At 37.7% G+C, this 16,376-nt stretch overlaps 2 protein-coding genes across 2 annotated transcripts; both read right to left on the bottom strand.

The window, feature by feature from the left end:
* Positions 1 to 2,732: 2,732 nt before the first annotated feature.
* On the bottom strand, positions 2,733 to 3,945 carry LOC126183992 (LWamide neuropeptides-like). The gene is made up of 2 exons (XM_049926345.1): positions 3,589 to 3,945; positions 2,733 to 3,494 (listed from the first exon to the last, which is right to left on the bottom strand). The coding sequence occupies exons 1-2, from the start codon at positions 3,943 to 3,945 to the stop codon at positions 2,733 to 2,735; spliced, it is 1,119 nt and encodes a 372-aa protein (XP_049782302.1).
* Positions 3,946 to 12,048: 8,103 nt separating this feature from the next.
* On the bottom strand, positions 12,049 to 13,035 carry LOC126183991 (uncharacterized). Its single transcript, XM_049926344.1, has one exon. It carries the CDS (start codon positions 13,033 to 13,035, stop codon positions 12,049 to 12,051), a length of 987 nt encoding a protein of 328 aa, XP_049782301.1.
* Between the last annotated feature and the right edge of the window lie 3,341 nt (positions 13,036 to 16,376).

Below are 16,376 nucleotides of genomic sequence, written 5' to 3'. Positions count from 1 at the left end.
CACAATTATGGGATAGACGCAATTATGGGAAAGACCAAATTATGGGAAAGACGCAATTATGGGAAAGACGCAATTATGGGAAGAACGCAATTATGGGAAAGACGCAATTATGGGAAAGACGCAAATATGGGAAAGACACAAATATGGGAAAGACGCAAATATGGGAAAAACGCAAATATGGTAAAAACGCAAATATGGGAAAAACGCAAATATGTGAAAAACGCAAATATGGGAAAAAGGCAAATATGGGAAAAACGCAAACATGGGAAAAACGCAAAAATGGGAAAAACTCAGATATGGGAAAACGCAAATATGGAAAAACGCAAATATCGGAAAAACGCATACATTGGATAAACGCAAATATTGGAAAAACGCAAAAATGGGAAAAATGCAAATATGGAAAAAATGCAAATATGGGAGAAGATAAACTAGTGGTACAACTTGACAAGAGGAAAAAATCGGTTTGTAGGACATAGTCTGAATAGTCAAAGGTTCACGAAATATATGAGAAACGCAAATATGGGAAAGACGCAAAGATGGGATAGACGCAAAGGTGGGAAAGATGCAGAGACGGGAAAGATGCAAAGACGGGAACGACGCAAATATGGGGAAGACTCAAATATGGGGAAGACGAAAATATGGGGAGACGGAAATATGGGAAAGACGCAATTATGGGAAAGACGCAAGAATGGGTAAGACGCAAATATGTAAAAAACGCAAATATGGGAATAACGCAAATATGGGAATAACGCAAATATGGCAAAAATGCAAATATGGCAAAAACGAAAATATGGCAAATACGCAACTATGGCAAAAACGCAACTATGGCAAAAACGCAAATATGGCAAAAACGCAACTATGGCAAAAACGCAAATATGGGAAAAACGCATATATGGAAAAAACGCAAATATGGCAAAAGCGCAAATATGGCAAAAACGCAAATATGGCAAAAACGCATATATGGGAAAAACGCAAATATGGGAAAAATGCAAATAGGGCAAAAACGGAAATATTTGAAAAACGCAAATATGGGAAAAACGCAAATATGGCAAAAACGCAAATTTGGCAAAAACGCAAATATGGCAAAAACACAAATATGGCAAAAACGCAAATATGGTAAAAACGCAATATGGCAAAAACGCAAATATGGCAAAAACGCAAATATGGCAAAAACGCAAATATGGCAAAAACGCAACCATGGCAAAAACGCATCCATGGCAAAATACAACTATGGCAAAAACGCTACTATGGCAAAAACGCAACTATGGCAAAAACGCTACTATGGCAAGGATGCAACTATGGCAGAAACGCAAGTATGGGAAAAACGCAACTATGGCATAACGCAACTATTGGAAAAACGCAACTATGGGATAAACGCAAATATTGGAAAAACGATAATGTGGTAAAAACGCAAATATGGCAAAAACGCAAATCTGGCAAAAACGCAAATATGGCAAAAACGCAAATATGGCAAAAACGCAAATATGGCAAATCGCAAATATGGCAAATAGCAAATATGGCACATCGTAAATATGGCAAATCGAAAATATGGGAAAAACGCAAAGATGGGAAAAACGCAAATATGGGAAAAACATGGCAAAAACGCAAATATTGGAATAACGCAAGTATGAGAAGAACGCAAATACGGGTAAAATGCAAATATGGGAGAAGATAAACTTGTGGTACAACTTGACAAGAGGAAAGAATCGGTTGGTAGGACATAGTCTGAACAGTCAAAGGTTCACGAAATATATGATAAATGCAAATATGGGAAAAACGCAAATATGGGAAAAACGCAAATAAAGGAAAAACGCAAATATGGGAAAAACGCAAATATGGGAAAAACGCAAAAATGGGAAAAACGCAAAATCGGGAAAAACGCAAATATGGGAAAAACGCAAAATTGGGAAAAACGCCAAAATGGGAAAAGCGCAAATATGGGAAAAACGCAAATATGGGAAAAACGCAAATATGGGAAAAAAACAAATATGGGAAAGACCTAAATATGGGAAAAACGCAAATATTGCATAAACGCAAATATGGGAAAAACGCAAATATGGAAAAAACGCAAATATGGCAAAAGCGGAAATATGGCAAAAACGCAAATATGGCAAAAACGCAAATATGGCAAAAACGCAAAAATGTCAAAAACGCAACTATGGCAAAAACGCAACTATGGCAAAAACGCAACTATGGCAAAGACGCAACTATGGCGAAAATGCAACTATGGCAAAAACCCAACTATGGCAAAAACGTAACTATGGCAAAAACGCAAATATGGCAAAAACGCAAATATGGGAAAAACGCAAACATACTTCCGTTTTTCCCATATTTGCGTTTTTCCCATATTTTCGTTTTTCCCATATTTGCGTTTTTCCTATATTTGCGTTTTTCCCATATTTGCGTTTTACCCATATTTGCGTTTTTCCCATATTTGCGTTTTTCCCATAATTGCGTTTTTCCCATAATTGCGTTTTTCCCATAATTGCTTTTTTCCCATAATTGCGGTTTTCCCATATTTGCGTCATTTCCATATTTGCGTCTTTCCCATAATTGCGTCTTTCCCATATTTGCGTCTTTCCCATATTTGCGTCTTACCCATATTTGCGTCTTTCCCATATTTTCGATTTTCCCATATTTGCGTTTTTCCCATATTTGCGTTTTTCCCATATTTGCGTTTTTCCCATTTTTGCGTTTTTCCCATATTTGCGTTTTTCCCATATTTGCGTTTTTCACATATTCGCGTTTTTCCCATATTTGCGTTTTTCCCATATTAGCGTTTTTCCCATAATTGCGTTTTTCCCATAATTGCGTTTTTCCCATATTTGCGTTTTTCCCATAATTGCCTTTTTCCCATATTTGCGTTTTTCCCATTTTTGCGTTTTTCCCATTTTTGCGTTTTTCCCATATTTGCGTTTTTCCCATTTTTGCGTTTTACCCATTTTTGCGTTTTTGCCATATTTGCGTTTTTGCCATATTTGCGTTTTTCCCATACTTGCGTTTTTCCCATATTTGCGTTTTTCCCATATTTGGGTTTTTCCCATATTTGCGTTTTTCACATATTTGCGTTTTTCCCATATTTCCGTTTTTGCTATATTTGCGTTTTTGCCATATTTACGTTTTTGCCATAGTTGCGTTTTTGCAATAGTTGGGATTTCGCCATAGTTGCGTTTTTGCCATAGTTGCGTTTTTGTCATAGTTGCGTTCTTGAAATGGTTGCGTTTTTGCCATAGTTGCGTTTTTGACATATTTGCGTTTTTGACATATTTGCGTTTTTGCCATACTTGCGTTTTTGCCATATTTGCATTTCTCCCATATTTGAGTTTTTCCCATATCTGCGTTTTTTCCATATTTGCGTTTTTCCCATATTTGTGTCTTTCCCATTTTTGCATCTTTCCCATTTTTGCATCTTTCCCATTTTTGCGTTTTACCCATTTTTGCGTCTTTGCCATATTTGCGTGTTTGCCATATTTGCGTCGTTGCCATATTTGCGTCTTTGCCATATTTGCATTTCTCATATATTTCGTGAACCTTTGACTGTTCAGACTATGTCCTACCAACCGATTCTTTCCTCTTGTCAAGAGTTACCACAAGTTTATCTTCTCCCATATTTGCACTTTTCCCATATTTGTGTTCTTCCCATACTTGCGTTATTCCAATATTTGCGTTTTTGCCATATGTTTTTCCCATATTTGCGTTTTTCCCATCTTTGCGTTTTTCCCATAGTTGCGTTTTTCCCATAGTTGCGTTTTTGCCATAGTTGCATCTTTGCCATAGTTGCGTTTTTTCCATAGTTGCGTTTTTGCCATAGTTGCGTTTTCGCCATAGTTGCGTTTTTGCCATAGTTGCGTTTATGCCATGGTTGCGTTTTTGCCTTAGTTGCGTTTTTGCCATATTTGCGTTTTTACCATATTTGCGTTTTTGCCATATTTGCGTTTTTGCCATATTTGCGTTTGTGCCAAATTTGCGTTTTTGTCATATTTGCGTTTTTGCCATAGTTGGGTTTTTGCCATATTTGCGTTTTTGCCTTATTTGCGTTTTTGCCATATTTGCGTTTTTGCCATATTTATGTTTTCGCCATATTCGCGTATTTTCCATTTTTGCGTTTTTCAAATATATGCGTTTATCCCATATTTGCGTTTTTCCCATATTTAAGTTTTTCACATATTTGTTTTTTTCCCATATTTGCGTTTTTCCCATATTTGCGTTTTTCCCATATTTGCGTTTCTCCCATATTTGCGTTTTTTCCATAGTTGCGTTTTTCCCATGGTTGTTTTTTTCTCAAATTTGCGTTTTTGCAATAGTTGCGTTTTTGCCATAGTTGCGTTTTTGCCATATTTTCGTTTTTGCCATATTTGCATTTATGCCATATTTGCGTTATCCCCATATTTGCGTTATTCCCATATTTGCGTTTTTTACATATTTGCGTCTTTCCCATACTTGCGTCTTGCCCATATTTGCACCTTTCCCATATTTGCGTCTCCCCATATTTTCGTCTTCACCATATTTGAGTCTTCCCCATATTTGCGTCTTTCCCGTCTTTGCATTTTTCCCGTCTCTGCGTCTTTCCCATCTTTGCGTCTTTCCCATCTTTGCGTCTTTCCCATATTTGCGTTTCTCATATATTTCGTGAACCTTTGACTATTCAGACTATGTCCTACGAACCGATTCTTTCCTCTTGTCAAGTTGTACCACAAGTTTATCTTCTCCCATATTCGCATTTTTCCCATATTTGCATTTTTCCATATTTGCATTTTTCCCATTTTTGCGTTTTTCCAATTTTTGCGTTTTTCCAATGTATGCGTTTTTCCGATATTTGCGTTTTTCCCATATTTGCGTTTTTCCCATATCTGAGTTTTTCCCATATTTGCGTTTTTCCCATGTTTGCGTTTTTCCCATATTTGTGTTTTTCCCATATTTGTGTTTTTTCCATATTTGCGTTTTTCCCATATTTGCCTTTTTCCCATATTTGCGTTTTTCACATATTTGCGTTTTTCCCATATTTGCGTCTTTCCCATAATTGCGTCTTTCCCATAATTGTGTCCTTCCCATAATTGCGTCTTTCCCATAATTGCATCTTTCCCATAATTGCGACTTTCCCATAATTGCGTCTTTCCCATATTTTCGTCTTTCCCATATTTGCGTCTTTCCCATATTTGCACCTTTCCCATATTTGCCTCTTTCCCATATTTGCGTTTTCCCCATATTTGCGTCTTCCCCATATTTGCGTCTTCCCCATATTTGCGTCTTTCCCGTCTTTGCGTCTTTCCCGTCTCTGCGTCTTTCCCATCTTTGCATCTTTCCCATCTTTCCGTCTTTCCCATATTTGCGTCTTTCCCATATTTGCGTTTCTCATAAATTTCGTGAACCTTTGACTATTCAGACTATGTCCTACCAACCGATGCTTTCCTTTTGTCAAGTTTTACCACAAGTTTATCTCCTCCCATATTTGCATTTTTCCCATACTTGCATTTTTTCCATATTTGCATTTTCCCATTTTTGCGTTTTTCCCATTTTTGCGTTTTTCCAATGTATGCGTTTTTCCGATATATGCGTTTTTCCCATATTTGCGTTTTTCCCATATTTGATTTTTCCCATATTTGCGTTTTTCCCATATTTGCGTTTTTCCGATATTTGTGTTTTTCCCATATTTGCGTTTTTCCCATATTTGCGTTTTTCCCATATTTGCGTTTTTCCCATATTAGCGCTTTTCCCATAATTGCGTTTTTCCGATAATTGCGTTTTTCCCATATTTGCGTTTTTCCCATACTTGCGTTTTTCCCATAATTGCGTTTTTCCCATAATTGCATTTTCCCATAATTGCGGTTTTCCCATATTTGCGTAATTTCCATATTTGCGTCTTTCCCATAATTGCGTCTTTCCCATATTTGCGTCTTTCCCATATTTGCGTCTTTCCCATTTTTGCGTCTTTCCCATATTTTCGATTTTCCCATATTTGCGTTTTTCCCATATTTGCGTTTTTCCCATATTTGCGTTTTTCCCATATTTGCGTTTTTCCCATTTTTGCGTTTTTCCCATTTTTGCGTTTTTCCCATATTTGCGTTTTTCCCATATTTGCCTTTTTCCCATATTTGCGTTTTTCATTTTTTTCCGTTTTTCCCATATTTGCGTCTTTCCCATATTTGCGTCTTTCCCATATTTGCGTCTTTCCCATAATTGCGTCTTTCCCATAATTGCGTCCTTCCCATAATTGCGTCTTTCCCATAATTGCGTCTTTCCCATAATTGCGTCTTTCCCATAATTGCGTCTTTCCCATAATTGCGTCTTTCCCATATTTGCGTCTTTCCCATATTTGCGTCTTTCCCATATTTGCACCTTTCCCATATTTGCCTCTTCCCCATATTTGCGTCTTCCCCATATTTGCGTCTTTCCCGTCATTGCGTCTTTCCCGTCTCTGCGTCTTTCCCATCTTTGCATCTTTCCCATCTTTCCGTCTTACCCATATTTGCGTCTTTCCCATATTTGCGTTTCTCATAAATTTCGTGAACCTTTGACTATTCAGACTATGTCCTACCAACCGATTCTTTCCTCTTGTCAAGTTTTACCACAAGTTTATCTTCTCCCATATTTGCATTTTTCCCATACATGCATTTTTTCCATATTTGCATTTTCCCATTTTTGCGTTTTTCCCATTTTTGCGTTTTTCCAATGTATGCGTTTTTCCGATATTTGCGTTTTTCCCATATTTGCGTTTTTCCCATATTTGAGTTTTTCCCATATTTGCGTTTTTCCCAAATTTGCGTTTTTCCGATATTTGTGTTTTTCCCATATTTGCGTTTTTCCCATATTTGCGTTTTTCCCATATTTGCGTTTTTCACATATTCGCGTTTTTCCCATATTTGCGTTTTTCCCATATTAGCGTTTTTCCCATAATTGCGTTTTTCCCATAATTGCGTTTTTCCCATATTTGCGTTTTTCCCATAATTGCGTTTTTCCCATAATTGCGTTTTTCCCATAATTGCTTTTTTCCCATAATTGCGGTTTTCCCATATTTGCGTCATTTCCATATTTGCGTCTTTCCCATAATTGCGTCTTTCCCATATTTGCGTCTTTCCCATATTTGCGTCTTTCCCATATTTGCGTCTTTCCCATATTTTCGATTTTCCCATATTTGCGTTTTTCCCATATTTGCGTTTTTCCCATATTTGCGTTTTTCCCATTTTTGCGTTTTTCCCATTTTTGCGTTTTTCCCATATTTGCGTTTTTCCCATATTTGCGTTTTTCCCATTTTTGCGTTTTTCCCATTTTTGCGTTTTTCCCATTTTTGCGTGTTTCCCATTTTTGCGTTTTTCCCATTTTTGCGTTTTTGCCATATTTGCGTTTTTGCCATATTTGCGTTTTTCCCATACTTGCGTTTTTCCCATATTTGCGTTTTTCCCATATTTGGGTTTTTCCCATATTTGCGTTTTTCACATATTTCCGTTTTTCCCATATTTCCGTTTTTCCCATATTTGCGTTTTTCCCATACTTGCGTTTTTCCCATATTTGCGTGTTTCCCATAATTGCGTTTTTCCCATAATTGCGTTTTTCCCATATTTGCGTTTGTCCCATAATTGCGTTTTTCTCATAATTGCGTTTTTCCCATAATTGCGTTTTTCCCATAATTGCGTTTTTCCCATAATTGCTTTTTTCCCATAATTGCGGTTTTCCCATATTTGCGTCATTTCCATATTTGCGTCTTTCCCATAATTGCGTCTTTCCCATATTTGCGTCTTTCCCATATTTGCGTCTTTCCCATATTTGCGTTTTTCCCATATTTGCGTTTTTCCCATATTTGCGTTTTTCCCATATTTGCGTTTTTCCCATATTTGCGTTTATCCCATATTTGCGTTATTCCCATATTTAGGTCTTTCCCATATTTGTTTTTATCCCATATTTGCGTTTTTCCCATATTTGCGTTTTTCCCATATTTGCGTTTTTGCCATGTTTGCGTTTTTGCCATATTTGCGTTTTTGCCATAGTTACGTTTTTGCCATAGTTGCGTTTTTGCCATAGTTGGGTTTTTGCCATAGTTGCGTTTTTGCCATAGTTGCGTCTTTGCCATAGTTGCGTCTTTGCCATAGTTGCGTTTTTGCCATAGTTGCGTTTTTGACATATTTGCGTTTTTGACATATTTGCGTTTTTGCCATATTTGCGTTTTTGCCATATTTGCGTTTTTGCCATATTTCCGTTTTTGCCATATTTGCGTTTTTTCCATATTTGCGTTTTTCCCATATTTAGGTCTTTCCCATATTTGTTTTTTTCCCATATTTGCGTTTTTCCCATTTTTGCGTTTTTCCCATATTTGCGCTTTTCCCATTTTGGCGTTTTTCCCATTTTTGCGTTTTTCCCATATTTGCGTTTTTCCCAATTTTGCGTTTTTCCCATTTTTGCGTTTTTCCCATATTTGCGTTTTTCCCATATTTGCGTTTTTCTCAATTTTGCGTTTTTCCCATTTTTGCGTTTTTCCCATTTTTGCGTTTTTCCCATTTTTGCGTTTTTCCCATATTTGCGTTTTTCCCATTTTTGCGTTTTTTCCATATTTGCGTTTTTCCCATTTTTGCGTTTTTCCCATTTTTGCGTTTTTGCCATATTTGCGTTTTTGCCATATTTGCGTTTTTCCCATACTTGCGTTTTCCCCATATTTGCGTTTTTCCCATATATTCGTTTTTCCCATATTTGCGTTTTTCCTATATTTGCGTTTTTCCCCATATTTGCGTTTTTCCCATGTTTGCGTTTTTCCCATATTTGCGTTTTTGCCATATTTGCGTTTTTGCCATATTTGCGTTTTTGCCATAGTTACGTTTTTGCCATAGTTGGGTTTTTGCCATAGTTGCATTTTCGCCATAGTTGCGTCTTTGCCATAGTTGCGTTTTTGCCATAGTTGCGTTTTTGCCATAGTTGCGTTTTTGACATTTTTGCGTTTTTGCCATATTTGCGTTTTTGCCATATTTGCGTTTTTGCCATATTTCCGCTTTTGCCATATTTGCGTTTTTTCCATATTTGCGTTTCCCCATATTTGCGTTTATGCAATATTTGCGTTTTTCCCATATTTAGGTCTTTCCCATATTTGTTTTTTTCCCATATTTGCGTTTTTCCCATATTTGCGTTTTTCCCATATTTGCGCTTTTCCCATTTTGGCGTTTTTCCCATTTTTGCGTTTTTCCCATATTTGCGTTTTTCCCAATTTTGCGTTTTTCCCATTTTTGCGTTTTTCCCATATTTGCGTTTTTCCCATATTTGCGTTTTTCCTTTATTTGCGTTTTTCCCATATTTGCGTTTTTCCCATATTTGCATTTATCATATATTTCGTGAACCTTTGACTGTTCAAACTATGTCCTACCAACCGATTCTTTCCTCTTGTCAAGTTGTACCACAAGTTTATCTTCTCCCATATTTGCATTTTACCCGTATTTGCGTTCTTCTCATACTTGCGTTATTCCAATATTTGCGTTTTTGCCATATGTTTTTCCCATATTTGCGTTTTTCCCATCTTTGCGTTTTTCCCATATTTTCGATTTGCCATATTTACGATGTGCCATATTTGCTATTTGCCATATTTGCGATTTGCCATATTTGCGTTTTTGCCATATTTGCGTTTTTGCCATATTTGCGTTTTTGCCAGATTTGCGTTTTTGCCATATTTGCGTTTTTACCACATTATCGTTTTTCCAATATTTGCGTTTATCCCATAGTTGCGTTTTTCCAATAGTTGCGTTTTGCCATAGTTGCGTTTTTCCCATACTTGCGTTTCTGCCATAGTTGCATCCTTGCCATAGTAGCGTTTTTGCCATAGTTGCGTTTTTGCCATAGTAGCGTTTTTGCCATAGTTGTATTTTGCCATGGTTGCGTTTTTGCCATTGTTGCATTTTTGCCATATTTGCGTTTTTGCCATATTTGCGTTTTTGCCATATTTGCGTTTTTGCCATATTGCGTTTTTACCATATTTGCGTTTTTGCCATATTTGTGTTTTTGCCATATTTTCGTTTTTGCCAAATTTGCGTTTTTGCCATATTTGCGTTTTTCCCATATTTGCGTTTTTCAAATATTTCCGTTTTTGCCCTATTTGCATTTTTCCCATATTTGCGTTTTTCCCATATATGCGTTTTTGCCATATTTGCGTTTTTGCCATATTTGCGCTTTTGCCATATTTGCGTTTTTTCCATATATGCGTTTTTCCCATATTTGCGTTTTTGCCATAGTTGCGTTTTTGCCATATTTGCGTTTTTGCCATAGTTGCGTTTATGCCATAGTTGCGTTTTTGCCATATTTTCGTTTTTGCCATATTTGCATTTTTGCCATATTTGCGTTATTCCCATATTTGCGTTATTCCCATATTTGCGTTTTTTACATATTTGCGTCTTACCCATTCTTGCGTCTTTCCCATAATTGCGTCTTTCCCATATTTCCGTCTCCCCATATTTTCGTCTTCCCCATATTTGAGTCTTCCCCATATTAGCGTCGTTCCCGTCTTTGCATCTTTCCCGTCTCTGCATCTTTCCCACCTTTGCGTCTATCCCATCTTTGCGTCTTTCCCATATTTGCGTTTCTCATATATTTCGTGAACCTTTGACTATTCAGACTATGTCCTACAAACCGATTTTTTCCTCTTGTCAAGTTGTACCACTAGTTTATCTTCTCCCATATTTGCATTTCTTTCCATATTTGCATTTTTCCCATTTTTGCGTTTTTCCAATATTTGCGTTTATCCAATGTATGCGTTTTTCCGATATTTGCGTTTTTCCATATTTGCGTTTTCCCATATCTGAGTTTTTCCCATTTTTGCGTTTTTCCCATGTTTGCGTTTTTCCCATATTTGCCTTTTTCCCATATTTGCGTTTTTCACATAATTGCGTTTTTCCCATATTTGCGTTTTTACCATATTTGCGTTTTTCCCATATTTGCGTCTTTCCCATATTTGTGTCTTTCCCATATTTGCGTCTTTCCCATAATTGCGTCTTTCCCATAATTGCGTTCTTCCCATAATTGCGTCTTTCCCATAATTGCGTCTTTCCCATAATTTGGTCTTTCCCATAATTGTGTCTTTCCCATAATTGTGTCTTTCCCATATTTGCGTCTTTCCCATATTTGCGTCATCCCATATTTGCATCTTTCCCATATTTGCCTCTTTCCCATATTTGCGTCTTCCCCATATTTGCGTCTTCCCCATATTTGCGTCTTCCCCATATTTGCGTCTTCCCCATATTTGCGTCTTTCCCGTCTTTGCGTCTTTCCCGTCTGCGTTTTTTTCATCTTTGCATCTTTCCCATCTTTCCGTCTTTCCCATATTTGCGTCTTTCCCATATTCGCGTTTTTCCCATATTTGCGTTTTTCCTATATTTGCGTTTTTCCCATATTTGCGTTTTTCACATATTTGCATTGTTCCCATATTTGCGTTTTTCCCGTATTTGCGTTTTTCCCATATTTGCGTTCTTCCCATATTTGCGTTTTACCCATAATTGCGTTTTTCCCATAATTGCGTTTTTCCCATATTTGCGTTTTTCCCATAATTGCGTCTTTCCCATAATTGCGTCTTTCCCATATTTGCGTCTCCCCATATTTTCGTCTTCCCCATATTTGAGTCTTCCCCATATTTGCGTCTTTCCCGTCTTTGCATCTTTCCCGTCTCTGCGTCTTTCCCATCTTTGCGTCTTTCCCATCTTTGCGTCTTTCCCATATTTGCGTTTTTCATATATTTCGTGAACCTTTGCCTATTCAGACTATGACCTACCAACCGATTCTTTCCTGTTGTCAAGTTTTACCACAAGTTTATCTTCTCCCATATTTGCATTTTTCCCATATTTGCATATTTTCCATATTTGCATTTTCCCATTTTTGCGTTTTTCCCATTTTTGCGTTTTTCCAATGTATGAGTTTTTCCGATATTTTTGTTTTTCCCATATTTCCGTTTTTCCCATATATGAGTTTTTCCCATATTTGCTTTTTTCCCATATTTGCGTTTTTCCGATATTTGCGTTTTTCCCATATTTGCGTTTTTCTCATATTTGCGTTTTTCCCTAATTTGCGTTTTTCCCATATTTGCGTTTTTCACATATTTGCGTTGTTCCCATATTTGCGTTTTTCCCATATTTGCGTTTTTCCCATATTTGCGTTCTTCCCATATTTGCCTTTTACCCATAGTTGCGTTTTTTCCATAATTGCGTTTTTCCCATATTTGCGTTTTTCCCATAATTGCGTTTTTCTCATAATTGCGTTTTTCCCATAATTGCGTTTTTCCCATAATTGCGTTTTAACCATAATTGCTTTTTTCCCATAATTGCGGTTTTCCCATATTTGCGTCATTTCCATATTTGTGTCTTTCCCATAATTGCGTCTTTCCCATATTTGCATCTTTCCCATATTTGCGTTTTTCCCATATTTGCGTTTTTCCCATATTTGCGTCTTTCCCATATTTGCGTCTTTCCCATATTTGCGATTTGCCATATTTGCATTTTTGCCATATTTCCGTTTTTGCCATACTTGCATTTTGCCATACTTCCGTTTTTGCCATATTTGCGTTTTTGCTGTATTAGCGTTTTTACCATATTTGTGTTTTTGCCATACTTGCGTTTTTGCCATACTTGCGTTTTTGCCATACTTACATTTTTGCCTTTCTTGCGTTTTTGCCATACTTGCTTTTTTGCGATACTTGCGTTTTTGCCATACTTGCGTTTTTGCCATATTTGCGTTTTTCCCATATTTGCGTTTTTCCCATATTTGCGTCTTTCCCATGATTTCGTCTTTCCCATGTTTGCGTCTTTCCCATATTTGCGTCTTTCCCATGTTTTCGTCTTTCACATATTTGTGTTTTTCCCATATTTGCGTTTCCCTATATTTGCGTTTTTCCCATATTGGCGTTTTTCCCAAATTTGCGTTTTTGTCATATTTGCGTTTTTTCCATATTTGCGTTTTTCCCATATTTGTTTTTTGCCATATTTGCGTTTTTGCCATATATGCGTTTTTCCCATATTTTCGTTTTTCCCATTTTGCATTTTTCCCATATTTGCGTTTTTCCCATATATGCGTTTTTCCCATATTTGCGTTTCTCATATATTTCGTCAACCTTTGACTATTCAGACTATGACCTACCAACCGATTCTTTCCTCTTGTCAAGTCGTACCACTAGTTTATCTTCTCCCATATTTGCATTTTTCCCATATTTCCGTTTTTCCCATTTTTGCGTTTTTCCCATATTTGCGTTTTTCCCAGATTTGCGTTTTTCCCATATTTGCGTTTTTCACATATTTGCGTTTTTCCCATATTTGCGTTTTTCCCATAATTGCGTTTCTCCCATATTTGCGTTTTTGCCATATTTGCGTTTTTGCCATATTTGCGTTTTTCCCATATTTCCGTCTTTGCCATATTTGCGTTTTTCCCATATTTACGTTTTTCACATATTTGCGTTTTTCCCATATTTGCGTTTTTCCCATTTTTGCGTTATTCCCATTTTAGCGTTTTTCCCATATTTGCGTTTTTCCAATTTTTGCGTTTTTCCCATTTTTGCGTTTTTGCCATATTTGCGTTTTTGCCATATTTGCGTTTTTCCCATACTTCCGTTTTTCCCATATTTGCGTTTTTCCCATATTTTCGTTTTTCCCATATTTGCGTTTTTCCTATATTTGCGTTTTTCCCATATTTGCGTTTTACCCATATTTGCGTTTTTCCCATATTTGCGTTTTTCCCATATTTGCGTTTTTCCCATATTTGCGTTTTTGCTATATTTGCGTTTTTGCCATATTTGCGTTTTTGCCGTAGTTACGTTTTTGCCATAGTTGCGTTTTTGCCATAGTTGGGTTTTTTGCCATAGTTGCGTTTTTTCCATAGTTGCGTTTTTGCCATAGTTGCGTTTTTGCGATAGTTGCGTTTTTGCCATAGTTGCGCTTTTGCCATATTTGCGTTTTTGACATATTTGTGTTTTTGCCATATTTACGTTTTTGCCATATTTGCGTTTTTGCCATATTTGCGTTTTTCCCATGTATGCGTTTTTGCCATATTTGCGTTTTTGCCATATTTGCGCTTTTGCCATATTTGCTTTTTTGCCATATTTGCGTTTTTGCCATTTTTTCGTTTTTGCCATATTTGCGTTTATCCCATGTTTGCGTTTTTCCCATATTTGCGTTTTTTCCATAGTTGCGTTTTTCCCATAGTTACGTTTTTCCCATAGTTGCGTTTATGCCATAGTTGCGTCTTTGCTATAGTTGCGTTTTTGCCATAGTTGTGTCTTTGCCATAGTTGCGTTTTTGCCATAGTTGCGTTTTTGCCATAGTTGCGTGTTTGCCATAGTTGCGTTTTTGCCATAGTTGCGCTTTTACCATATTTGCGATTTTGCCATATTTGCGTTTTGGCCATATTTGCGTTATTCCCATATTTGTGTTATTCCCATATTTGCGTTTTTCCCATATTTGCATCTTTCCCATATTTGCATCTTTCCCATATTTGCGTCTTTCCCATATTTGCATCTTTCCCATATTTGCGTTTTTCCCATAATTGCGTCTTTCCCATAATTGCGTCTTTCCCATGATTGCGTCTTTCGTATAATTGCGTCTTTCCCATAATTGCGTCTTTCCATAATTGCGTCTTTCCCATATTAGCGTCTTTCCCATATTTGCGTCTTTCCCATATTTGCCTCTTTCCCGTCTTTGCATCTTTCCCGTCTCTGCGTCTTTTCCATCTTTGCGTCTTTCCCATCTTTGCGTCTTTCCTATATTTGCGTCTTTCCCATATTTGCGTTTCTCATATATTTCGTGAACCTTTGACTATTTAGACTATGTCCTACGAGACGATTCTTTCGTCTTGTCAAGTTGTACCACAAGTTTATTTTCTCCCATATTTGCATTTTTCCCATATTTGCATTTTTTCCATATTTGCATTTTTCCCATTTTTGCGTGTTTCCCATTTTTGCGTTTTTCCAATGTATGCGTTTTTCCGATATTTGCGTTTCTCCCATCATAGCGTTTTTCCCATATTTGAGTTTTTCCCATATTTGCGTTTTTGCCATATTTGCGTCTTTCCCATATTTGCGTTTTTCCCATATTTGCGTTTCTCATATATTAGTGAACTTTTGACTATTCAGGCTATGTCCTACCAACCGATTCTTTCCCCTTGTCAAGTTGTACCACAAGTTTATCTTCTCCCATATTTGAATTTTTCCCATATTTGTGTTTTTCCCATATTTGCGTCTTTCCCATATTTGCGTTTTTCCCAAATTTGCGTTTTTCCCAAATTTGCGTTTTTCCCATATTTGCGTTTTCCCATATTTGCGTTTCTGCCATATTTGCTTTTTTGCCATATTTGCGTTTTTGCCATATTTGCGTTTTTGCCATATTTGCGTTCTTCCCATATTTGCGTTTTACCCATATTTGCGTTTTTCACATATTTGCGATTTTCCCATATTTGCGTTTTTCCCATATTTGCGTTTTTCCCATTTTTGCGTTTTTGCCATATTTGCGTTTTTGCCATATTTCTGTTTTTCCCATATTTGCGTTTTTCCCATATTTGCGTTTTTCCCATATTTGCGTTTTTTAAATATTTCTATTTTTCCCCTATTTGCATTTTTCTCATACACTCCTGGAAATTGAAATAAGAACACCGTGAATTCATTGTCCCAGGAAGGGGAAACTTTATTGACACATTCCTGGGGTCAGATACATCACATGATCACTCTGACAGAACCACAGGCACATAGACACAGGCAACAGAGCATGCACAATGTTGGCACTAGTACAGTGTATATCCACCTTTCGCAGCAATGCTGGCTGCTATTCTCCCATGGAGACGATCGTAGAGATGCTGGATGTAGTCCTGTGGAACGGCTTGCCATGCCATTTCCACCTGGCGCCTCAGTTGGACCAGCGTTCGTGCTGGACGTGCAGACCGCGTGAGACGACGCTTCATCCAGTCCCAAACATGCTCAATGGGGGACAGATCCGGAGATCTTGCTGGCCAGGATAGTTGACTTACACCTTCTAGAGCACGTTGGGTGGCACGGGATACATGCGGACGTGCATTGTCCTGTTGGAACAGCAAGTTCCCTTGCCGGTCTAGGAATGGTAGAACGATGGGTTCGATGACGGTTTGGATGTACCGTGCACTATTCAGTATCCCCTCGACGATCACCAGTGGTGTACGGCCAGTGTAGGAGATCGCTCCCCACACCGTGATGCCGGGTGTTGGCCCTGTGTGCCTCGGTCGTATGCAGTCCTGATTGTGGCGCTCACCTGCACGGCGCCAAACACGCATACGACCATCATTGGCACCAAGGCAGAAGCGACTCTCATCGCTGAAGACGACACGTCTCCATTCGTCCGTCCATTCACGCCTGTCGCGACACCACTGGAGGCGGGCTGCACGATGTTGGGGCGTGAGCGGAAGACGGC

This window comes from Schistocerca cancellata, chromosome 4 (genome assembly GCF_023864275.1).
Source record: "Schistocerca cancellata isolate TAMUIC-IGC-003103 chromosome 4, iqSchCanc2.1, whole genome shotgun sequence".
Lineage (NCBI taxonomy): Eukaryota > Metazoa > Arthropoda > Insecta > Orthoptera > Acrididae > Schistocerca > Schistocerca cancellata.
The sequence above is the reverse complement of the archived record's forward strand: the minus strand, read 5'-3'. Positions and strand labels throughout refer to the sequence as shown.